The sequence below is a fragment of the Peromyscus leucopus genome, chromosome 4 (assembly GCF_004664715.2).
Source record: "Peromyscus leucopus breed LL Stock chromosome 4, UCI_PerLeu_2.1, whole genome shotgun sequence".
Lineage (NCBI taxonomy): Eukaryota > Metazoa > Chordata > Mammalia > Rodentia > Cricetidae > Peromyscus > Peromyscus leucopus.
The window spans coordinates 105,731,190-105,756,279 of record NC_051066.1 but is presented as its reverse complement, the minus strand read 5'-3'; the positions used below and the strand labels follow the sequence as shown (position 1 = coordinate 105,756,279).

The window sequence follows — 25,090 nt, the reverse complement described above, 5'->3', positions numbered from 1 at the left end:
TTCTTGTAGTGAATAGGTTGACTTTTTATTCTGGTAATAGTGTCCTTTGTAGAATGTAACTGTTAATTTTTTTCTTTTGACATAGGATCTTCCTATCTACTCCTGACTGTCCTGTAACTCACTATGTAGACCACTATGATCTCAAACTCAAAGAGATCTGCTTGCCTCAGCCTCCCAATGTTAAGATTAAAGGCTTGTGCCATGATGCCTAGCAAGTTATTACTTTTGATGAAGTCTAACTTGTGGTTTTTATATTTTTTGTTGTCTGGAGTTTTGGTATTATATCCAAAACCATCACTGTCATATCCAGAGTCATTAAGCCACCTCCTACATTTTCTTTCATGAGCTTTATAGTGTCAGCTCTTACATCTGAGGTAGTTTTTTTTGTGTGTGTGCATTTGGATTTTCATATATGGTGTTAGCAAAGTGAAAATCTTATTTTAATGATTTATTTCTCTAAAATCTATTATTTATTTGTTTTATATGTATGACTATCTTATCTGTATATGAGTATGTGCACTACATTCATGCTTAGTGCCCATGGAGGTCAGAACAGGGCATCAGATCCCCTGGAACTGGAGCTACTGATCGCTGAGAACTGAACCTGAGTCCTTTGCAAGAACAAGTGCTCTTAACTGTTAGGCTGTCTCCAGCCTCAACAATCTTTTATTTAGTATCATGTTTAAAATAGAAATTCAAATATTTATTTTTATGCCCTTTAAAATGTTTCCTGAGTTTATTTGAATATAGTTGTATTCTTTCATCCTGTTTTCCATGTATAGCTCCAGCTTCCCAAGAAGAGGCACCAAGGGTTTAAACAAGTGTCACTGGCTCCCTGCCAGTTGGGAAGATGTACCCAGGACCATGGCAAATGACAGAGAAGCTCAGTGGGAAAAGTTAGGGGGACCAGGACTTGAATCTGATTCTTAGCCTGACAGCTAAGGCCTCTTAGTGTTCCTAAGATGCCAAGTCGGCTTCAAACCATGTCCTTTCTCTTCCTTCTTCCTTTCTTCCTGTCCGTCCATCCATCCATCCATCCATCCATCCATCCATCCATCCATTTATCCACTCACCCATCCACCCACCCACCCATCCATCCATCCACTTTCCCATCCATCCTTTCATCTAGCAATCCATCTACTAATTCTCCATCCTCCCACCCTTTTATCCATTCTCTCATCCCTCAAACAATTATTTGTTGAATGCTGTCTAGGGGCTGGTCATGGGAATCATGTTAAGGAACATATTCCAATACCCTACTTGCAATCAGGTAGTTCCCAGGACACTATAGAAGAGGGATGCTATCAACCAACACAAATCCATGAGTAATTACAAACTACAATATGGGCCCCAAAGAATTGCTGGACAGTTATGACATGTCTAACAAATGAACTAGGCCCACTGTCCGACTTGGAAGGCAAGTAGAAAGTGGGTGTTCCGGGCAGAGCAACCCTGTACAAAGACCCTGTGGCCCATGTTCAAAGCTGTCAGGAGGCTGATTTCCAGTGTGGCGGGGTGGGAGGTGGGTGGGGGGTGGGGGTGGAGAGAATAACATGAAAGGGAGGGGTGTGCATCTCTGATGGGGGCCAGTACCTGCTGGGGAGGCTGGGTCTGCCTGGATCTGGCTCCCCTGCACAATGTGACTCACCCTTACTCAACATTTAGATCTCAGCTTGGGGATTTCCTCTCTGGGAAGCTGCTTTGCCTCGTGTAGGCTTAGCAAAGTCCATCTATTTTCATCTAATAAGAAAAAGTACCCCAAACTTGGAAGTAAGGCAAAAGGAGGGGGCGCTTCTCCTATCACCACAGTAGAGCATGGTTTAAACACACTACTGAAAGATTAGTTAGTCCTGACAAGGAAGACACCTGAGTTTGTTTCTGCCATTTGACTAGGGACCCGATTTTATAAAGTTATGATATATGCCCAATTGTTGATTTTGTCTGGGTGAGGGAAAATAGCTTGTTTAGCAAGAAAGATAACTCTTGAAGTCTGGTTTATCACCTTGGGGACTATAAACCAGTTATATCTCTAACTTGACATTTCTTTCTCACATCCCTTCATAAAAGCCTGTGGGCATCCATTTCCTCTTGGCAGCAGGGCTGACCTCCTACAGGGGCCCCTTGCTCCCTGGCTGATGTTCTCATTCCGTATGCTGGCCACGGGCAGTCACAGCAGTGCTCTGTTAGGACGGCTAGCTGCCCTCACTTCCTCCTGCCCCATGAGCTCATATGGGTGTGGCCCGCTTTCGTCAACACGGCATTCTCAGAATTTTAGGAAAGGCCTGGTTCCCAGCAGGAGCTTGAGAAATAGTTATTAACTCATTAAGTGATCTGGAGTTTGTCGCTTTACCTCTCTGAGCCACATTTTCCTTTCTGTGAAATGGACACCACAGCACACATCTGCCAAGATTCCATGAACTGAAGAATACAAGAGACCACAGAGTCTCAGGCACACGGCGTTGCTTAGATATGTCTCCCCAAAGGCGTATGTGTTGAAGGCTTCATTTCTAGCTGGTAGATGGAATCAACGGGAGGGGATGGACCATGAGGACTATGACCTAATTAACAGGCTATTCCTGATAGTCATAATTTGATGGCATTATTGGGAGGGGTGGGAACTGAGAGATGGGGCCAGGGTGGAGGAAGCATGTCCCTGGAGGCATGTCTTTGAAGGGTATGTCTTGTCCTTGGAGCCTTCTTCATGGCTGCTGTGAGGTCAGGACCCTCTGTGGACACGTCCCTCCTCCACTGCCATGCTGTCTTGCCACAGGTCCACAGGAGTGGGGCAGCTAAACACAGATAGAATCTCTGAAGCCTAGCGCATTATTTTCTCAGGTGTTTTGTTGGTGACAAAAAGCTGGCTAACGCACGAGGTGGACCAAGGCCTCCCTTATTCTAGGGCCTGGGCACTAAAGATGGGAGATGAATTTCTGGGGTGGGGAGCTCATGGTCTGGTTGAGAGGACACCAAGCCACAGAGGGAACTCAACATCGGTTCCTGTCCTGACTTCCTTCGATGATGGACTGTGGAAGTGCAAGCAAAATCAACCCTTTCCTCCCCATGTCACTCTTGGTCCCAGTGCTTTATCACAGAAAGAGAGAGCCTAAGGCAGAGGTCGTCATCCCCTCTGTGCAGGCGGAGAGGACCAGCCCAGCGCCCAGTGCAGACCTGCCATGTAGCACAGGGTGCTCCTTCCTTTAATCCCCAAGGAACCCTGGCAGGGACTCAATTAAACCCCATGGTACAGCCAAGGTCCCTGAGTAGCAGGTGATGGGTGAAGTGTACAAATCCCCACAAACTGAAGTCGTGGAGAAAGGCTAAAACCCCATGTCTGCATTTCCAGTACAACCAACGCTGCCATGACTCCCGCCGAGCCGAGAGGACAGAACCTTTACATCTGTAAGGCCTGGAGCGGACCAAGTTATACAGCATGTTTTGAAGCCTTGGCACAGTCCAGCCTCACCCCCAGCTCCAGGGGACAGGTAACTGGCAGACTCTAAGGACAGGGGCCCAAAGACAAAGATGCAATACCCAAAGGCATCATTGTTACCCAGAAATCTTTATTACAAAAATATTTTGCAAGCCAAAAATTTTAAGTTGCAACTATGTACAAAATGGGGCCTGTTTCCTTCTCATCTGGTCTACAGATAAACTGGAATCCCATTCCTCTCACAGGGCGCATTTCGCCTCTTCCTTGTACCAGGGTTCCATACGGGGGTTTGGGGGCCCTCTAGGCTACCTGGCTAAAGCTATAACTATATACCTTCCCTGCCTCATTCCCTTTCTCCCTCCAAAAAAACTTAAGACAAAGCTAGGATGTCAGCGAGAGGCCATCCTCTTGACTGGTCTATACAGCTGTGTGTGTACTCACGTGTGCCGGCAGAGGAGAAGGGAATGGAGGCCTATAAACCAACCCTTTGGAATTAAAAGGCAGTCCAAGAAGATGGCAGGGCCACCACGGGTCCCAGATGCCAAAGACAAGTTCTGGTTGGCTGGCTCAGTGCTTCCAACATGGCCTATTGGCTCAGCTAATTCCTGGATGCCATCATGGGAAGTATCAGGTCACCAACCCTAGAGAGCTGGGTCCTTGCTGGGTTCCTGACATCCTCCCATCACACCTATAGAAGCAGGCAGGTTGGTTCAGCTTCCTACTTGAATAGCCCGAGCCAGGGATCCCCAGGGATCAGGGACATTAGTGCCTCAACTTGCTGAGCTACATTAAGTTAAGACCAGACAGCCAGGGTTGTAACATCCGCTTGCCATGGGCCCAGCCAGGCCCCGGCATCCAGTTTGAAGGATGTGGGTCAACCAGAGCCTCTGCCCGGACTCCCTAGCCAGTGACAGAGGGGTGGTCCACCCTGGCTCACAGCTGTGTCGTCACAGGTACGATCAGGTTCGGTGCCAGTGTGATCCTGCTGAGGCGTGACGGCAATAATGGTCTCCTCCTGCACTGATTACCTCAGAGTGCTGAACACCGGCTGCTGGCTGAGCGTCCCTTCTCTCTGCACGCCTCTGCAGTGCTTGTGAGTGAAGGAGGCTGTCACTGACCTCCTCCCCTCAACGCCGAATGGCCGACATTAGGTCAGCCCTGGGTCAGACGAGGCTGCACTTACCACAGCAGCCGTGGAGGCAAAGGGCCAGCCAGCCATGTGGCTCCGTAAGAACAGGGCCCGGTTCGTCCCACTGAGGCTGAATGCCTGAAAGTAGCAGCTGAGGGATCCCTTTTGGTCCTCAGAGTTCTGGGAAATGGAGAAAAATCTGTTACTGCTTTAAGAAAATCCTTCCAGGACAAGAAACTGTTAGACCTCAGACTTCACAAGACCCAACCATTCAACACATGACGAAGAGCCAGGATGCTGCTGCTGTTGTTTTAAGAAAAAAAAATAAAATAAAATAAAAAAAGAAAAAAAAGAAACCCAATAACAACGAAACAGCACAAATCAAATTTTCTAACACCTTAGCTTCAAGACTGCACAGTTCACATTTCTCAATAATTTACAGGTGTCCACAGAGGGCTGCTGCTGAGTTAGTGCTAGCTGGAGGAAGCAAGCTGGGACTGGGAAGGAGGTGGGGCCACACTGAACATGCCCAGGGAGTCTCTGCTGGTCTAGGAGGAGAGGGTTCCTTCTCCCCCAGGGCTCGTCAGTCTGGCAGGTGGGAGGCCAGCACTGTTGGCGGGAAAACTTGCTGTCTCCTGATGCGGTCTTCCACGGAGGGGGCAGTTGATCTACAGGGATTCTTGCCCCAAAGCCCAAGTTGGGTGGAGGTGGGGGTGGGGAGCTCTTCTCCACACAGGAGACCAGGCTCTGGAGCAACAAGGAAGCCACCTGGAGTCGCCAAGGTCAGGATCCAGACCCACGTGTGATGGGCCGAGGCACACTTCTTGGATTCCAGGTAGCTTTCTCCAGTCCCCCCTCTGGTTCTGCAACACCAGCCTCCAGAAACAGGGGACGTGGCTGCCCTAGAAGTGTTGGAGAGCCAAGGAGGGAAGACAAAGGCCACCCTTACTCTTGGTCCTAGGACCTGTTCCACCTGGCCTTCTGGGGACAGGACTGGCTGGCTGGTTGTCCTCATCATGGCCACTCCATGTGGGACAAGAAAACTTGTGGATACGGGCCCTAGGGCCGACCACAGTCCCGTTCACTTCCTCTGGACCTGGACACTGGCATACTCGGAGAAGGACGGCTCAGGCTTGGGGGCTGGCTGTGCCCGGCTAAGGTGGACCATGTCCAGGTCGGCATAGGTGAGGGTATCCTCTGGCCTCGGCACTTTGCCTGTCTCAATGCTCGCATATTCTGTGTGGTTGTTGGGCTCGGGGGCCCGGGGGGCAGGCTTCTTCTCTTTGGGCAGATTCAGGTCTGCATACGTGATGTCGTTGATGTCATTTGTGTCCTGTATCTAAAAGACACAGAGAGGAAGTCATTCTGGAGCCCTAGCTTCCTCACCCATCAATTGACTACAAGGTCTGTCTGCCACTTTGCCAATGGACTCAGTCTTAATTCAGGCCCGTCTCCTGCCAATGTGATTTTATTCCCAGACTTTCTCCTTCCAATCCAGCTTTCTCCACACAGAGCCTGGAGTGTCTTCTGAAATACTAGGGCGGTTATCTCACATCCCTGTTTCATGTCACCTCCTTCTTCTAGGTGGAACTATCTGCAGCTCTCTTCTCCCCTTTTCCGGGTCTTTTCCTTGGCATGGAGCACTCGCCCTCACTTCTCTTTGGAAGAGACCCAGTGCATCATGGACAATTCTGCTCTAGCCTGCTCCATCCTAAGCTACATCTCGGCCCTCAGTGCCTCTGGCTGGGCCCAGAGTCCCTCCGAACTCTTCAGCTCACATCTCCCTATCACTGCATCTACCACCGAAGACTATGTCTGTTTCATGATCTTAGTGAATGTGATCTCTGAGGAGATAGGGAAAACTCCTCCAGTTACATGTCTATTCCACAACCTTTTTGTTTTGTTTTGTTTTGTTTGTTTGTTTTCAGACAGGGTTTCTCTGTGTAGCCCTGGCTGTCCTGGAACTCACTCTGTAGACCAGGCTGGCCTCAAACTCACAAAGCTCCACCTGCCTCTGCCTCCCGAGTGCTGGGATTAAAGACATGCGCCTCCACCGCCTGGCTTATTCCACAGCTTGTTACTGGGTATTTGTTATACTGCAGACAAGGCTAGCACAGAGGTCCAATCCATGGTGACGGGGTGGATGGATGGATGGATGGATGGATGGATGGATGGATGGATGGAAAGATAAATAAATAGTCGGGGGCACGGGTGACCAGATGGCTAGAACCACATAGTCAGAGTCATTTCACTTTGGCTTGACTACAACTCTGCTCAGGAAGAATTACTGACCCTATTTTACAGGAAAAAGAGTGATCTAGGGAGATGAAAATTCAATAATTTGGGCTAAGTCACTTAGTTGGAGCCTAAAGTGGTGGACTTCCCGTATTGTGAATGCCTCTACCCTGAGCCTGCAGGTACTCACTGTTGTCTGGGAAATCATGACTGAACTGGTGTCCCTCCCTGGCAAGGTACGGTGGCTGGCCCTGGGAACCCAAGGCAAAGGTCTGCCGGTTCCCGGGGAGAAAATTGGCCACCTTGCTCTAGGACCGGACACCGAGCTGCATCCTCAGTAAGTTTGGAATGTGAATTTCTACAGGCTGCAGTAACCACTTCTCACCACCATCTTTTACCCAGAAGATTCCACAAGGAAGCTCGAAAACAAAGTAACAGGGGGAAAGGAAATCTCGTTGACATGATTAGAAATTGTTTTAGGTTTGCTGATTACCACTCAGCGCATGCCTAGGGCTGGCAGGGGCTGGGACAGCAAACCAAGAGGTCCTGGCCTCCAAACACCTTCTCTCTCCCAGCCTGGCTCTGTCAGCAGATTATGTCTAAAGTGGTGTCAGCTGCCTTGGGAATGGCAGGAAAGCTGGTTCTTTCATTCCAGGTCCATTGTCTTGTAACCAGGCTCTGAGGAACCCTGTGTGCCCGGAGCTGACATGATGAATAGAGACAATGCGGCCCAGTGGTCTGGGATATACACTAATGATGCTGCCTATAAAGTCTCCTTATCAATGGGGGAAGGGGGAGGAGCTACCAGGTCAAGGGAGGTGCCCTTGTAATCCAGGTAATTAGTGACTCTGCTTTTCCTCCTCCACAAAGGCAAGAGAGGCCATGGCTGGCAGGGAAGAGCCAGGCTCCAAGGGGGTAGAAGTGAGCTGCTGATGGTGAGGCGGGATATTCAACACAAAGGAGGCTGCAATCTGACTCCAGGGCATCGGTGAATTGGGACACATTGCCCTTGGTAGCCCCTGGAGTTGGACAAGGGCTAACAATGAACCCAGCAGTCCCCAGACTCTTTGGAGCAGAGAGAAGGGTGCAGAGGACTCATGGGTGATTCAGTAATGCACAGATCCTCCCTACCCCCAGAGTCTTAATTTAGAACTGGATCCGCAACTCCGGCTGAAGCAAGGAAATCACACCCCAAGTTTCCCAGGAAGGGCAGCTCACCAAAGACTGTACCTGGGTTATTTCCCTGGCATTCTTCTCAGGCTCATGCAACCTAAAACGGAAAGAGACACAGATAAAAATATCTATCTCAAGAGCTTATGCAAATCAATCAGAATAACATCCAGGCCCTACTTCCTACATGGGCCGGGGAGGGACCATAATTGCTTATCAAATGTCTGGACACAGGAGCCGGTCTCACTGAGGGAATTCTAAACAATGCACACGCACACTCACTTCTTAAAAAGCCTCTGTTGGAAGGATCTTTAAGACTGATACTGGAAAAGGTATGCGGAGAAGAAGGTGGGATGAGGAGACGTCCATGAACTGCTGTGGGGGAGGCAAGCTGGGGCTATCCTTTGGGAAGTAGTGGACAAACCATGAGCAGTGATAATATCCCATCTTTTGAACTGTGACTGTACCTTTCTGTGGGATTCAATATACAAAGGCATGTGCCCTGGACAAGATGTGGAAGTGAATTCACATCCTGGTACTCTGCAATGGGCAGTGGTGTGGGGAAATTAACATAAACCAAATCATTTTGTGTTCACAAAGCAGATGAGAAGTTTCCATTTGACTTTTGTGGTGCTGGGGATGCGACCCACTGTCTTGTTCATGCTAATCAAGTGGCATATCTGAGTCATGTCTCTAGTTCTAAGAGATTTTTGTTAAGTGGCAAATGCTTTCATTAAACGAAGTGAAAAATCAAGTCTCTATGAAGTATCCTTGATGAAAACGTGTGGAAAACTGGAAAAAAATGAAAACAGCAGTGGCCTTCTGAGTATCTTTCTTTGTTTTAGTGTCCCATATTTCCCAAATGTTATACATATACCTATGTAGTGCCGCTAAAAGAAAAGGAAGAGGAAAGATCAAAATGCCTTGCTTAATAAACAACAATAACTGTTCGTGCCCCTGATCCTGCCATCAGAACCCAGGCTGGGCTCAGTGGAGGGTCACGGCGAGGGTGATAGGCAAGCTGGAGCCACCGGCTCCGCCGGGGTTACATCATCATCAAGCCAGAGACTCGGGGCACGTGAGCGTGCATAATGTCAGAATGAGCAACGGGGCTTGGCGAGCAGGGTTTTTGATGGAGCTGTCACGAGTGCCTGAATCATAAAGTGTCCCAGGTGGCCAAACAGTCCTCCGGGGTCCAGGACACAACTGATAGGAGGTCATGCCACTCTCTCCCCGGTCACCAGCTCCCACCTTCTGCGGCCTCCACTGCTTGTTTGGCTCACATTCAGTCGCCACCGTGTTCAGACACCCCCGATCCCCGCCATGGTCTGCCCTGCCTGATCCCTTCACCACTCTTACTCAGTCCCACATCTGCACACTGACTATGCATGAGGGCTGCTGCTGCTTTGCATTTTCTGCTTCAGCAATAGCCTTGGGTGACTCTGTTCTATTGCTGTGAGGAAATACCATGACCAAAGCAACCTGGAGAGGAAGCGGTCTGTTAGAGGTATGCCTCCTCATCACTGTTAATCACTGAAGGAAGTCGGGGCAGGTACTCAAACAGGGCAGGAACCTGCAGGCAGGAGCTGCTTACTGGCTTGCTGCCCCTGGCTGGCTCAGCCCACCTTCTTATAGAACCCAGGACCACCAGCCCAGGGATGGCAGGCACCACCCACAATGGGCTGGACCCTCTCCCATCTATCACTAATTAAAGAAATGCCTTCCAGGCTTGCCTATACCCCAGTCTTATGGAAGCGTTTTCTTAATTGCGGTTCCCTCCTCTCAGATGACTTGAGTTTATGTCAGGTTGACAAAAACTAGCCAGCACGGGCTCCTTACTACTTTTTCTCTTGGTTAACGTGTAAGTATCCTTTTTAAGACCTAGTTGTGTTTCCTCTCTGGAAGGCTTCACCAAGAGTGCTCAAGTTGGTGGGACCACTTCTCTATGACAACCTCACATCTTCATTGCTGTTTTCTGTTCCTCCTGGCCAGGCTGTCTTACCACACAGGTGGAGGCACCCAACCTTGAAGCTAGCGCCTGTCAAACAGCCCCAAGGCCTTTGCACAGACAACTCTCCCTTCAGATCTTTGAAATCCCATTTTAACACTTTTCTTTGGAGATGGGGGTCTCACTGTGTCGCCCGAGCTGGCCTTGAACTTGTAGCGATCCGCTCGCCTCTGCTTCCCAAGTGCTGGGATTAAAGGCATGCACCACTGTGCCCGGCTGAAATCCTATTTTAAACCACCTTATCTGAACCTTCACAGAACTTCCACACTCTGTTCTCAGGAGACCATCCCTTTCTTTCAGAGCAGTATTCAACACTGTGAGCATCTGTCCACTCTGTTTTAAAATATGGCACCATCATTACTCATCCTGGGCTCAGACTAGAGTGGGGTGTATCCTGGATTCCTCTCTTCAGCACAAGGTGAACCGGCCATCTCCAAAAGTTACATCAAATTTGTCCTCTTGGTCACCTTATGTCACTGGTCCCAGGTCTCCAGGCTGTGGAAATCCCTGGTTTCCCTGCCTCCATTTCTTGCTTTTATAATGCATAAGTAAAAGCCAGGCATGTTGGTTCATCCCTGTATCCCAGTACTAAGGAGACTGAGGCAGGGAATCAAGTTCAAGGCCTGCCTGGATTACATACTGAGACTCCCATCACAAAACAAAAAAGAAGGGGGGAGGAAGAGGAGGAGGAGGAGAAAGAAGGAAGATGAGAAGGAAGGAGAAGAAGAAATTATGTTTCTGTACAAAACCCTTACCATAGTGTAGTCCACCTCCATATCCTAATTGGTGAGGCTGTGCATAGCCTGCTCCTGACCCCTGCTGTAGGTGTCCTCCTTTATGCTCTGGCTAGTCTAGCCCTATCCACACCCCTGCCTCAGGGCCTTGGCATTAGCTACTCCTTGTCTAGTGTACTTTTGCCCCGACAGCTCCACGCTAGAGCTTCTCATTCACTAGCTGTCTTCCAAATGTTGCCTCCTTAAGGAAGCCTTCCCTGATCACCCCCTTGTTCTGCCTCATCTTACCTTTTCCATTGATTATTAAGCTTGTAGTCTGCATGGTAAGCTGCCTCCCGGGGACGATGAAACCATAGCACCTAGTCCTGGGCTAGCTCAGGGCTTATACTCCCTCCATAAATGCTTGCTGAATGAATGGGTGAGTGTTGTCTCACTGAATTCCCCCAAGTCTGGCTCCAAGCTGAGCTCAATCCAAACAAATAAATGAACGACTGGGGTAGTCCTGGTATCCCGAGAATAAATGTGGCGAACGTGTCGCATTTAAACAATGGCCATCCGAATGAACCCCAGTGTCCAATAAAAGAGCAGGCAACACTCTTGTGTGGGTGGGGGTAACAGTGTTCTGCCTGTATGTCAGAAGGCTGGGCCCGTGGCCAGCCAGCAGCCCGGGAGCCCTTTGAGTTCAAAGGCGCAGGATCCCCGTCACCCTCTCTGAGGTGCTAGGCTTTCTTCTACACCAGCACCAGTGTCTTTCAGAAAGTATTTGATCCCATGCTGGGCCAGAGCCACTGCTGCCCAGGAAACCACCATTAAGGCTTGCTACCCACCATCACTTTGGTCTAGGGACATGAAAGGAGCTAGTGATTTAGCTCCCTGGGTAGGCTCACGCTGGAATGATATGAAAGGACAGAAAACGTCCCGCTTCTCTGGAGGAAGAAACAGATGGCGGGAGGCAGCCGAGCATCAATGGGGACATGCAGGTGTCAGTACCAGCAATCCGGCACAGACCTGGGGCAGCTCGGCATTTCGTTGACTTCTCAGATCCTGGCCACCTCAAGCACAGGAAGGGGACTATAATAACCCCCTGAGACAGGGGCTCCCAAAGGGTGGCAAAGGGAGTCGGGATCAGAGGCTCAGCTTTGGTCTGTGTTTGAACAGCTCCCAGGCGTCAGCCTCACTCAGGTCTGGGAACCACTGTCCTTCAACAAGGATAGGAATAGAAACTCATGACCGCCAGGGGGATAATACGACTAAAGGGACAGATGGGTCTTGGGACACAGTAAGTGCTCACTGGGCAGACGCTGTGGCAGCTGCTGTCAATCCTATAATGCCACTTTTTCTTCTAGAACTACAGTGTAACCAAGTAAGACAAGTGAGAAACAACAACAACAACAGACTGGACAGCCGCCCCTCCGTGGGGAAGGGGCTTCAGGAGCTCAGAGCTCACAGGCACTGCGGCGGTGGGGGATGCCGATCATTCAGGCATTCTTTCACTCGGCGAGCCTTTATGAAAAATTTATCCCGTCCCAGGGATGGCACCGAGAGCAAGAGCTGCTGGCTGTGAACAGGAGGGACACAGTCCCTGTGCTCAAGAGATATATATGGTCAGGAAAATGGAGACAGGCTGGAGCTACCTCACATGGACCGGGATGTGCATGCTCACAGGAAGGCTCCTGATCTAAGAGGAAGTACTGGCCTCACTGCGGAAGACTAGGAGGGGACCAGGTGAAAGGAAGATGCCAACTCCAGAGGCACCGTTCGCAGGACCCACTGTGTCCCCATATCCTTTAGAGCCCCTGAAGGGCACATGTGTGGAAGAGGCCAGTGTGAATGGGCTAGGAGGAGAGCCAGGGGCCCCGTATGTGGCACGAGAGAAAAGAGAGAAGCCAGTGGGAAGCCTCAAGGTTGGCCAGAACTCACAGTGCGAAGGCATGGGGGCCGGGCCATAAGGCCTTTGGACTTAACCTTCTTGAAGGCCCACACAGCAACTGCAGGTCTCTGAGCAGACGAGAGAGACGAGCCTTGTCCTTGAGAAAGACTGTACCAGGTGAAGGAATGTGACGAGCAGAGGGAGGGTGACTGGACAGGATTCCTGAGGGTGGTGTGGGTGGTACATTGATGAGCATGTTCAGGGGCGGAGGCTGGAATGCTGGACAGGGTCAGGGGAGACCAAAACAGGAGGCAAGACTCATCCCAAGGGCACTGTGCCCTCTCTCAGTGGGCAGACAGAGGCAGATTGAAGCTCCCTAGAGCCCATGGAGGTAGGAGAGGCTCCCCTGCTGTGTGCAAATTCCCATTACGGATGGTCCTCCAGCCAGGACCGGCTCCTCACTGTCCCCAATGTGAGGTGTCCTTGACTCTACATTCCAGCAAGCCCTCTTGGCTCCGTCTTTAGAATACAACCAGAACCTGACCACGTCTTAGCCCACACTCCACCTGGCCTAAGCCTTCACCATCTGCTTAGACCACCGCAGGCATTTCCTCATTAGCCTTTTGGCTTCCACCTCGCCAGTTGCCTAGCTTCTACACACGGAGAAGGCGAGCAATACTTGGAAAACAAAAGCTAGATCACATCTCTCCATGGAACCACCTGGGTCCTTCTACAGTCACAGGCTCTACAGTACTGGCTTCCACTCCAGACCCTCCATTCAATTCTGAACTCCAGAAGGAAGGGAAGGAGACAGAGAGAATGATGGAGGAAGGCAGGAAAGGCTGGCACAGCTCCTGTGATGGCACAGCCTCACCAGGACCAACACGAAACCCTTTCAGCACACTGGCACACTTACACAACAGACCATGGGGTGCTGTCCTACTCTGCAGGAAAGCACCAGGGCCCGTCTCACAAGCCAGAAAAGCCTTTCTCCAAAAGGGTTGACCCACACTTGGCTGCACGGACCTCCTCATCCCTTGGCTTCCTGTGTCCCTGTCAGTCAGGCCTCCCCACTCCAGGCTCGGCTCCACCTGTTCTTGTCCACACATGCTAAGCCTGCCCCGGAGCCCCTGGCTTCAGGTCCCTGCTCACATGCCTCTTCAGAGGCTGTGGCTTCCTCTGCCTAAGCCATACATGGCCACCCATCCCTGCTGTGTGGGAGCCACCATACTCCGGATGGCTGTGTTTCCACACTCACTTCCTCCCCAAGTCTGAGCCTCGGTTGCACCTCAGCCCCTAGAGCAGAGCTCTGCAACAAATCCTCTTGAACATAAACAGCTGCACTAAGGTGTCCTGTGATGTCACCACCTGAGTTCCTGAGCAGGCGGTGACCTCAGAAGGACTTCCTCTACCACCCTAGCAGGTCCTCAGGCTACATCCTAGTGAGGTGCTTGGCGGAAGGAAGAAGGGCAACATGACTAAGGGCTGGGGAGATGAGTCCAGTGGAGTGTGCAGGATTTCATGAGCACAGAGGGCACAGGGAAGGACGCTACCCCCAACACTGTCACTGGAGATTAGGCAAAGACCTCGAGCTACCAATTCGAGTGTGTCCTGAAACCTACTCCTTTAAGGCAATAATCAAAAACAGTCCTGGCAAGCAGGGTACAAGAGAGAAAGAAGATGGACTGGTATGAGCGAGGGTTGGTGGTTTACAGTATTTTGGGGTCTGTTAGACAACTAAGGAAAGGGGGGACAGTCTGAGCAGATGGGTCAGTGGGTAAAGTGCCTGCTGTGCATGAACACCAAGTTCAGCTCTCCAGAACCCGCAGGAAGTCAGAGGAGGCAGCTGAAGTCTCTCTGCAATCCCAGCCATCCTAAGGGGAGATGGGTGATGAAGACAGGAGAGACCCCAGTTCATCGGCGAGCTAACCTGGCCTACAGAGTGGAACCGGAGGCCCGATCTCCAGGTGGAGGCAAGGACCAAGGTATTCGCTGCGACCTTCAAACGCATGCCGCGGCACACATTCATGAGCACGTCCACATTCTCGAACACAAACATGTGCGCACACACAGATTTAAAACAATTGTTACTACGATAGTGTCCTGGCCCGCGGATGTACTTACCTTGTGGAAGAAGTCGACCCCTTGGCTGGAAGAGAGAAAGAAAAGGTGGTCATTTAACCAGAAACAATTTGCGGTGTAACGTTCCACATCTCAGGGACGTGGGGAGAGAGTTAGCTCAGGGAAGGTCTAATGCCAAGCCAGTAGATGGTCTACCCTCATCCACCATCTTCCAGGGGAAAGCCAGAGGGCTAAGCTAGGCTACTGCATCCCTCTTTTGTAAGATGCCAACCAGTCCCACATAGCTTTCAGCCTCAGAGGGCCCAGGTGGCTTCCTATTCTCTGCTGGGGTTCCACCTCCATTCAAGCATGTAACTTTGGCAGACCCCCACTGTTGGAGAGTAGATCCAAGCAAGAATTTGAGTTGGGGAGCAGGTGTGAACCCCAGGGTGGGTCACTTCCTGTTTCTGAACTTCTTTAACTCACAGGGCTGGCCATGGCATCCATTATTCACCCATTCTCACTTTCCAAGAAAGCAGCTGCCTGCTTCAGTGTTTTCAGGTCTGTGGTGCAGGAAGGGCACCCCACAGATTATCTCTGGGGGATTACATTGTATCTGCAGCAGTCTGATCCCCATTTCGTTATAAAATCGCAACTAAAAAGCAGCATATGCACCGTGCTGGGCTCAGCACTGCACTTTGCACGGGCCACCCAAGGATGATGAGCTCAGGCAGCCGGGGGCAGCAGACTGGGGCTTCCCAGGAACTGGATCTGCAGGCGAGCAGGTGCAGAGGGGGCTGCAGCCAGCATGCCACATCTGAATGGGGGGTACTGGAGCCAAGCACTGGGCACAGCCATCTTTGGGAGTCCAAGGACAGAGACGGCCCTCATTTTAAACCAGACAATGGTATCTTCCCAGACCCACAGAGCTGGCAGGTAAAATGGGGTCCTTCCCCTAGAATGTTGCCACGATAGGTGAGAAGGGGTGGCTCTTCAGGGTAGAGGAGAGAGAGAGAGGAGAGAGAGGTGGTGTGGTGTGCAGAGGAGATCCTAATGTGTTCTCTGGTTCTGAATTCTGGCCTACCAGCCGTGAGGTTCTGAACAAGTCTTATAATGCTGCCATGCATCAGTCTCCTCATCTGTAAAATGAGTCAGTGAGACCCCCCAAGGTCTGTGGTGAGAACTGATTGCATTATTACATGCAAAGCATCAGAGTTACTGTGGGCCTGGACTGAGCACATTTTGTCTGTCCCTGTTGCTTGAGCCTGTGTGTGGGGGCCGGGCTCTCCACACTCACCACTCACGGGTTGGGTGGTCTCCTGTGTTCACAGCCCTCCAGGACACTCTTCCTCCTCTGATCTCTTAGACATTGATGCTAACCCACACAACAACGAGCTTCCAAGAGGAGGTTGCATGGACCCCAGTGCTGGGCCTCTGAAAGCACCTCTCGAGCCTACCTCGAGTGGAGCAGGGACCCCACCTACGTGCCCCCTCAAGGCACTCTGGGAATAGCCATGCAAAAATAAAGTAACTCAAGTCCTCAGACAGGACTCGAGGCTTGGCTGCTGTTTCAGAGATGAGTCCTTCCAGTTGGTCCAGAGGGGACAGAAACTGGGGGACACAGACGGAGGGGTGCCGAAGGGATGGGAGACTGGTGGGCCACGCTGTCCCTCCTAAGCAGATGCACAGCTCCAGAATGGCAGCTCGGGGTGGTGCTTGTTTTCAGGCAGTGGTTCATGAGGGTCACAACTGGCTTTTTTTTTTTTTTTTTTTTTTTTTTTTTTTTAACAGCAAAGAGAACGGAATATAAACAAGAAAACCCCAGAGTTTCAAATTGATACTAAGGGTGTACTGAGTTGAGATATAAAAATGTTACATTCTATAAACACTATGGAAAACCAGCACAGAACAGCCTCCTCCAGCAGAGTGAAGAAGATGTATAGGTAGGTTCCAGAATGTGGCAGACCCGCTATTACACAGCAGTTCAATTGGGCCTCAGAGCTACCCTCCAAATCAGTGCCCCTAATCAGCAGTGTGACCTCCAACAGGTCGGATGAACCGCTTGCCCCCTGCCGGCTTCCTCTACTGTTACTGTGACCCGAATGCAACACTAAAGCAACCTCAGCTGGGGGAAGGGAGGCTGGTGGAGGCTGAGGCCACGAGTATGAAACAAGGGTCTGGAGCCTGTTTGCTGGTGTCAGGGTCAGAGGCCTCGCCCAGCCATAAACACACACACACACACACACACACACACACACACACACACACACACACACACACACACACACACACACACATATGTGTGCACACAATGGAAAGACGGCCTGGCCTGGAACTCGCAACTTCCCCTGTGGAGTTTAAGGCCATGTACCTGCTGCCGTGAGGAGGCTTTCCTGGAAGGGGCTTGTAGGTGACACTGGCTGTATTAAGCACTGCGTATCCAGGCACTTGTCTATTATCTTACATGGACACTCCGCCAGCTCGCCCACTTTCCTTGGCGGTAGTTGGGAGAACTAACTAGGGAACCTGTTAACATGGAACCTGCACACCTATGAGGGACGTGGAAGGCTGCAGGCAGCTCAGGCATTTCCTCTCTGAGGCTGGCAGGAAAAGTCTCTGAGGTCCCCCTCGCCACCCTGGCAACTCCACATTTCCTACTACCTCAGTAGTAACCTCACGAGGACATGAGACCTGGGGCAGTGGTGAAGCTGTCCCATCAACCCCAGGACTACCCTCTGGTCTTCTTGTCATGGGAAGTCGCATATGCTTAAGATGTCATTGGCCATCCTGTAAGAAGGACTGCCCTGAGAGAAAGCAGAGATCCCACTCACCTTTCTTCTGTTTGATCCGGAGGAGGTAGAGGGCTGCCATCATCAGGACTACTAGCAAAGCGCACACCACACCCACAGCGATGAAGATGTTCTGGCTGTTGGGATTATTATCTGAGGACAAGGAAGAAGGATTTCATGTATGCAGCTCAGAAACAGAAAAAAATAAAAGCCCGCCCCTCTCTCACCAGTTAGCCTTAGCCGTGGGCATCTGGCTGGTTCTACCTAGGTGTCCAGGCTTGTCTACCCACCCACGCAGGTCACTCATCTAGAAATGGTCGTGGGCAGAACACACGCATGCACGCACGCACGCACGCACGCTGCTGGCGGCCACAGAGAAAGTAGCTGCAGGACACCAGCAGAAACCACACTCCCTATCTCGAGGAATGGAAAACCTTCCCTTCTCATCTGCCACAACCGCAGGACAGAGCCACGGGAAACCAAGTCAGCGACCGTCAGGTGGAGGGGCCGGGAAGACGGTGAAGATCAGGCTGCTGGCCCGGGCTCTGTGGAGCACCCAGAGCTTCACACTCTCTGTGCCCAGGACGTAACCCACAGTGTGTGGTGTGTGTGTGTGTGTGTGTGTGTGTGTGTGTGTGTGTGTGTGTCAGGAGCTCACGGCAGGAGCCAGGCAGGTCCTAGACCACAGAACAGTACATGCAGGGCTCCGTGACACAGAAATGTGAACTCAAATAACCATCCCAACTAGTTCTCATCCACATCCATGGAACCATGTTCCCCTGATGGTTTCCTCTACTGGGACCAATACTAATCTCTACCTCATCCTACAGCACCAAGGATGGCCGCACAAACCTTTCGTCCTGTTCCGAGGTATTTATTTAGTGATTCCCTACCATGTTTGGTGTGCTCTGAAGCCACAGTGTTAAGTAAGACAGTCGTGGCCCTTATCAACTAAGGAGAGACAAAAATCTCTCCCCTTCAACATGTCCATAACATGCAGAGGCTCAGAGAGAGAGAGAAAGAGAGAGAGAGAGAGAGAGAGAGAGAGAGAGAGAGAGAGAGAGAGAGAGAGAGAGACCAACTTGTCCAAGATCACACAGCAGGTCAGTGATAGAGCCATTGTGGACACCAACATGTCCTGCCTGCAAGTTCTATGCATCCTATGAGAATCAGGCATGGGTAAAATCAAAGGAGCACAACGCAGGTCTGGGGGTTTCCTGGATCGTCTCTGAAGGAGGAGTGAGAAAATGGCCCCTGTTCTCTTCCCTTCAGAGCCTCTGCTCTGCACAAAGCATCAGCTGTGGTGGGGGACAAACAACGGGACAGAGCCCAAAAGCGATTGCCTGTGGTCACTCTCAAAGAGAAGAGCTCTTGACGGACAGCACCCTCGAGGGGCTGAGGCGACACTGCCGACATGCTGTCACAGGACAGGGGAGCACAGCACTGTCCCGGACACACACACCATGGTCTAGAAATGGTCGTGGGCAGACTGTCGCATGGAAATAGCCATTTGGTGACGGTATGAACGAGGATGCTCTTTGCAGTACTGGCGGCCCTGGAGCCAAATCACCAGCATCTACGGGAGGTGGGGGAGTACAGGCAGGCACGGGACAGGGAGCAGAGGCCAGAGAGGGTGAGGGTAGGGAGGGGGCGCGGGGCCAAAGCAATTGTTAGGTGAAGAAGACAGGAGGTCGGATGCAAGCAAAGACAGACCCTTTCTCTTCCCTCTTCTTTGGTGTACTCTGTCAAAAGACCCAACAGGAAACCAAATCTTAACGGTGTTCTCTCTAGGGGTATGAGAGTTGGGGAAGAGGAGCCCACTTTAAATTGTGCTTAGTTTATAGACTTCTATAATAAGCATTAAATGTGACTTTAACATTAAAAGACAGGTAACATCAAAATAAAGTTGTTGTTTTTTTGTTTTTTTTTTTTTTTAAAAAGCCAGTCAATGGGAGTAGAAGCCTCACCAGTGGTGGTGTCCATGCCCTGCTCCTTCTGGTGGGCAGAGACCGGCAGGGTATGGTTTTTGGTGACCGCTGGCTTCCCATCATGCTCCACCTGGCATGTGAGCACCACGTTCTCTCTGTGGGCAGAGGTGTTCACCGAGAGCCAGCTTGTCCAGTTATAGGTCCCATCCTTGTTCTCCGTCAAAGCCGTGAGCTTAGGGTCCTCTGTCCGGGTGATGTTCCCATTCTCCAGCCAGGTCAGCCGGAGTTTGTGAGGGTAGAACTTCTGCACCTGGCAGGAGACGTTCACCGGGTTGCCTGCCACCGTGGGCTGGTGGGTGACATCCAGGGTGGGTGAAACTGAAACAGTACAGGCAGAGGCTCTCATCTTAAGCTGCAGAGGGTGGGGCTGCCGAGCTGAGCCTCTCCCACCACAGCAAACAGAGGACCGCTAGGCATGCATCCAGTCAAACACTGCGGCTCCGAACGTGAATGGAATCACTAAGCGGAGCACCCAGAACACAGTCGGTCTGGGGACGGGTAGCTGCTGTTAGGGTGATAATGAATGAAGTCAAGGCATGCAGCTTCTGGCATGGAGTGGGAAAGCAGTAACCAGAGGAAAATTAATGAAACTAGCAGGTTAAGGGTGTGTGTGGCTCACACTGGGTGCCCAGCAACTGTAGTTGCTGTTGGTAACATAAATGCAACTACCAGCATGGTGCTAGTCATAGGGTAATGGTTGCTGTGCACTTGGGCTAGAAGTCAAGGACATCTACCTTGGATGGTGTCAGACAAGTTAGCAGTCCCACGAAGAGGGCCTCCTTTCAAGGTGACGTGGGCTACTTCGCAGATGACCTGAGAACGAACATCCCCGGACTTCAGTACCACCTGGGCTGTGCTGGAGATGTTGTAGGAGACACTCTCTCCCTTAGGGTTCATGGTGGTCTGGAAGCTGGGGAGCTCGTTCCCATCTTTGAACCACTTCAGGGTGATATTCCGGGGAGAGAAGCCATGAGACTTGCAGGTGAAGTTCACTGTCTGCTCGGGTGTGACCCTGCTTCCTGGGCCGGATACCACCGGTAGAGAAGGTTTGGCTAGAGGAGCATTTACAGACAAGAGATAGGACTGTGAAGGCCAAGCAAAGGGAGTGATGGCGTAAGCAACCTACCTAGATATCATCATCATGACTGGGGCACTAGGGGTTGGACCCAGAGCTGTATGCACACTCAGTACATGTTCTAATACTAAACTGTGTCTGTGTTTCCAGTCTGCTGACACTATTCATTAATCTTCGTCCTGATAAAGCTGGGATGTCCATGTCCTTAGCCTTCTGTCTGAGGAGGAGGCAAAAGTTCCATAAAATGAGTGAGTCAGACAGTAAGGCAAGGCCAGGAACTCCAGGCCTGAGAGCTAAGTCTTCTCTGCATTGAGCTTTTCCATGATCTGGGCACACATGAGATTGCTGACCTATCTCATTCTTTATTCCTAACCACATTCCTGGAAACTCTGCCAACCCAGAGGAAGTATTTGCAGAAGTAAACACAGGAAACACACAGTACTGTAGGACAGCCATAAAGGTGGAACCCAATGGCTCCTCCGAGGTGTGTGGACCTCCCAGAGCCACACCTGTGAAATGGGGCGCGGCGGGGGGGATGTTTCTCCTTTCTGGATGCAGTGAGGATGAAGTGAGGCCCTGGGAGCTTCCTGCTTTTGGATGACAGACACACAGAGATGCTTCTCAAACTTGAAGACACACAGATCTGTCCTTGACCCAGATTTTTGTTTTGCTTTTTGTTTTTCGAGACAGGGTTTCTCTGTAGCTTTGGAGCCTGTCCTGGAACTGGTTGGCCTTGAACTCACAGAGATCCACCTGGCTCTGCCTCCTGAGTGCTGGGATTAAAGGTGTGCACCACCACAGACCAGCTGATACAGGTTTTTATTTTAAAAAAATTAAATTAAATTTTGTAAGTGTGTCTATACATGAGTGGGTTCCTGAAGAGGCCATAAGAGGGTACTGGATCCCCTGGAGCTGGAGTCACAGGTGGTTCTGAGGCACCTGACGTGGGTGCTAGGAACTGAACTAGGGTCCTTGGCAAGAACAGTACAAGCTCTTTAACCACTGAGTCTCCCCAGCCCTAGACTTCATTCTTAAGTTCTCCCTGTAAGAACTTAGGGATTCACTGAGTGGGGTTTCTTCTCTCTCTCTACATCCTAGTAGGTCTCACCCATGCCAAGTCCCATATTTGAAAGGGAGAGGCTAGGGATGTTTTTGTTTATTTTTCTTTAATCTGGGGGGTTTTGTTTAGGGTTGGAAACAAAGATCACTTATGTGTTGAGAAAGTCAAAGGTGGGTCTTGATTTCTAATTAGTTATTAAAGAGACAGACAGCAAGCAGCCCCACCAGGCAAGCAGAAGCACTTCTGGTCCTGAAAGGACATGGGATGATTAGGAAAGAGGCGGTGTCCCTTGGGTATTAATCCAAATTGCCCATTATCACCCAGCACCATTTCCAGATAGCAAATGCCACTTTTCCACTTGTGAACACCTAACTTGCTCCCTAATAACCACCTAATATGTTGAGGGCACAGCAAGGAGGGTGTCACTTGAAGAAGTCACATCATCAAGACACCAGCAGCTTTAAGATCCTAAAGTGGTAAGGGCTGCAGGCAGAGCCATCCTCCCGAACCCAGGGGCTCCCTGTGCTTAAATCTAAGCAGCCGCAAATGTAATACTGTTGAAAACGCTGCATCTGAACTGAATAGTGACAGACGTTTTCTTGTCACTCTTCCCCAAACAACGCATAGAACAACTATTTACATAGCATTTGCATCATATCGGGTATTATAAGAAATCCAGAGATGACTTAAAATAGTCGGCAGGATGTGTGTAGGTTACACGCAAATCTCCTCCATCTTGGATGAGGGCCTTGAACATTTTTGGATTTGGGTATCCCATGGGTGCCGAGAAACAACTGAAGTTGCCATCGAATTGAGCTCTTGGAAGCCGACACTGGTTGCTCCCTCTGCGCTCTGCAGCCCACAGAGGGGTATCTAGGATGAACTCTTTCTGTAGGACCAGTCTGAGGATAGTGTGACTAGCCAAAGGCACATAGTGGGTGAGAATCATCTCTTCCATTCAGATGATTAGTTTAGTATTAAAAAAAAAAAAAAAAACCCTCTGAGCATCTGCGTTTCCTCTGCACAAAGCGGACAAAAACATCACCCTGGGAAGATGAATAAACATGACTTCTGGCATACAGTAGGTGCTTAATAAATAACAGCTACGATTACTATCTTTAGCTCTGAGACTACACAATTCTTCTTTGGCAGCCAGAAGACACAATAAAGCCAGCCACCATATTGTGTCTCTTTCCTTTTTTGTAGTAATCCCCCTCAGGACCTGAGGTAGGCCAGCAGCTTCAAAAGCCTGGGGTCACAGGTGTTTCATTCAGATAAGTCATTTAGAAAGCTTGGAGCACAGAGAAAGACTGTGATATTTGGGGGTCATCGAGGCAGGGAGGGGCCGTGCTGAAGACAGAGGATTTATTTGGCTCTGTTCAGACACAGATGTGTGTAAGTCAGAAGGTCCCTTTCCTAGGGGGTCTGAGCAGGGCTAGCAGGGTTGTGTGGGATACATCTCCAGCCCTCTGGGGTCAGCTCCTGGACATGATTCTGCTCATCACTGAGACCCAGAGAGCACAAGCTGTTCTGAAGCATAAAAGTTTTTTGAGCACCAGCTTCATGGGAGACCAACTTTGCCAGGGAAAAATAAAAGCCACAGCTTTTCTTCTGTAGTTTCAGGACATGTATCTCAGCCTGGGTATGGTAAGAAACTTCAGACACAAGCAGTAGAGATGGATCTGAAGGTAAGAGCTCTTGCTGAGCAAGTATGAGGATCTGAACTCTGATTCTTAGAATCCATGTTAAAAAAGGCTGGATAGGATGGCATGTGCCTATAACCCCAGTGCCGTGGGAATGGTGTGGACACAGAAGGATCACTGGGGTCTGTTGGCCACAAGCCTAGCTCCAGGATCAGTGAGAAACCCTGTGTCAGTGGAGTAAGGCAGAAAGTAATATAATAGGACACTAAACATTCTCCTCAGTCCTCTGCTCATGCACATGTAGATGTAACAACACACACACACACACACACACACACACACACACACACACTTTAGATCAAGCCAATTACAAAGAATTTCTAGGGTAGATACAAGGTGTGTGTTTTTTTTTCAGTTTTAAGATGAGTCATACAAGCAGCAATATGGAAAGCCACCAACTCATCCCAACCCCACCAACATTTGAGGCCTGGGAAGGGAAAGTGGCCCATCCAAGGTCACATGGACACAGCTCAACATACTTCCCACTGATGGGATATTTCCTACAAGCCAGGCACTGTTCTAAGTGTTTGATATGATGTCACCGCTTCTGACCACATACTCTGTGAGAGTGCCATGGACAGGTGAGGTCACTAAGGTGCTATGTGGAGGGGTCTGTTCAGGACCCAGGCAACAGAGTGGCTTATCTGGATATGGTTCCAGACAGTTAGACTCTGACCCTGTCCTCCTGGTCACTGCACTTCTGACACTCAGTAATGACCCTGACACCCCATCTAGGGCTTTGTTAACATCTTGATGCCCATAGAACCCAGAATGGTGGCCATTACTGTTATCATTTACAGAAAGAGAAACTGAGGACTTGACAGAAGCCAAGCCTTGCTCCAAATTACAAGCTCTTGGGCAATTCCTCATGGCTTCCTAAGGGCCAGTGTCCTAACACCCTGGAAAGGTGGACACTCACAGCTCTGGTTTAAGGAGAAAATGCTATGATGGAGCCGTGGCATGAGGCAGGAAGCCACTTGCTAGTCATAGTTGCCTAGACAAGAGACACACTACCTGGGAACGTCAGTGTCTGTCATCCTTGCAAAGTCAGGAGAAGCTACCTGCCCTGCTTCTGTGCAGGGGTGGATGGTGAGGAGAGTTGGCTGCTACCTGGAGGGGAAACTGGTAACATCCACACAAATTAAAATGATATACTACATGACATCATAGGCCTCTTGCAGTGGGTATCTCTGTCCCAGACACGTGGGATGTGCCATCCAGTGCAGCATCATTTTCAAAGTTCACATCTGGGAAGAACTGAACTATCTATCAACAGAATACTGCAACAAATTGTAGAATTTCTAGATGTTGGAGTAAAATGCATCCATTTACACAATGGCCCTTCATGTCCTGATACGGAACAAGGATCTGACTGACATTTGGGAGAGGTTTTCCTGTCACTAACGGGCCTCAGGTTCTGAATGGAAGGGGCATCCGAATCTTTGGGAAAGTGATGCGTGCCGAGGCTGGCTTTCCTAAAGGCTCGGTGTTTACTCAGCAGCCCCTGTGTATTTGGCTCACCTGTGGAGATGCTTAGGGCCTGGGCAGCAAGGAGCCTGGCCGGGATCTGCATTCTGGTCTACACTCTGGCACTCACCAGTGACCAAGAAAGAGAGAGGGCTGTGGGGTGGGTGGATGAGGATGCAGATGTCCTTTTACTTGCTGGCTCTGGAGCCTTGAGCAAAGAACTGGCCTTGGCTTCCCTGATCTGCTGAAGGCTGAGGTCAGATCATGACCATGCTCTCCCACTGACCTGCTGTGAGCCACACTCACAGGACACAGGATGCTATTCTATGATCTGTTGCTACACACCAGGGGTTGACGAAGGCACAGGCTCA

The 25,090-nt window shown here is 50.4% G+C and overlaps 1 protein-coding gene across 5 annotated transcripts in view; it reads right to left on the bottom strand.

Annotated features, from left to right (window-relative positions):
• Positions 1-3,540: 3,540 nt before the first annotated feature.
• The window catches only part of Sirpa (signal regulatory protein alpha), a 38,880-nt gene continuing 17,330 nt past the window's right edge, over positions 3,541-25,090 (bottom strand). For 2 of the 5 annotated variants that reach the window (XM_037205215.1, XM_028878541.2), the window contains 6 exons: positions 20,149-20,466; positions 19,394-19,732; positions 17,469-17,579; positions 14,701-14,725; positions 8,013-8,064; positions 3,541-5,898 (listed from right to left, as the gene is read on the bottom strand). In XM_037205215.1, coding sequence (XP_037061110.1) covers positions 5,641-5,898; positions 8,013-8,064; positions 14,701-14,725; positions 17,469-17,579; positions 19,394-19,732; positions 20,149-20,466 — 1,103 coding nt within the window. In that variant the 3' untranslated portion in view covers positions 3,541-5,640. The remainder of the gene's footprint in view (positions 5,899-8,012; positions 8,065-14,700; positions 14,726-17,468; positions 17,580-19,393; positions 19,733-20,148; positions 20,467-25,090) is intronic. The other 3 variants (XM_028878543.2, XM_028878544.1, XM_028878545.1) reach the window with 3 other exon arrangements.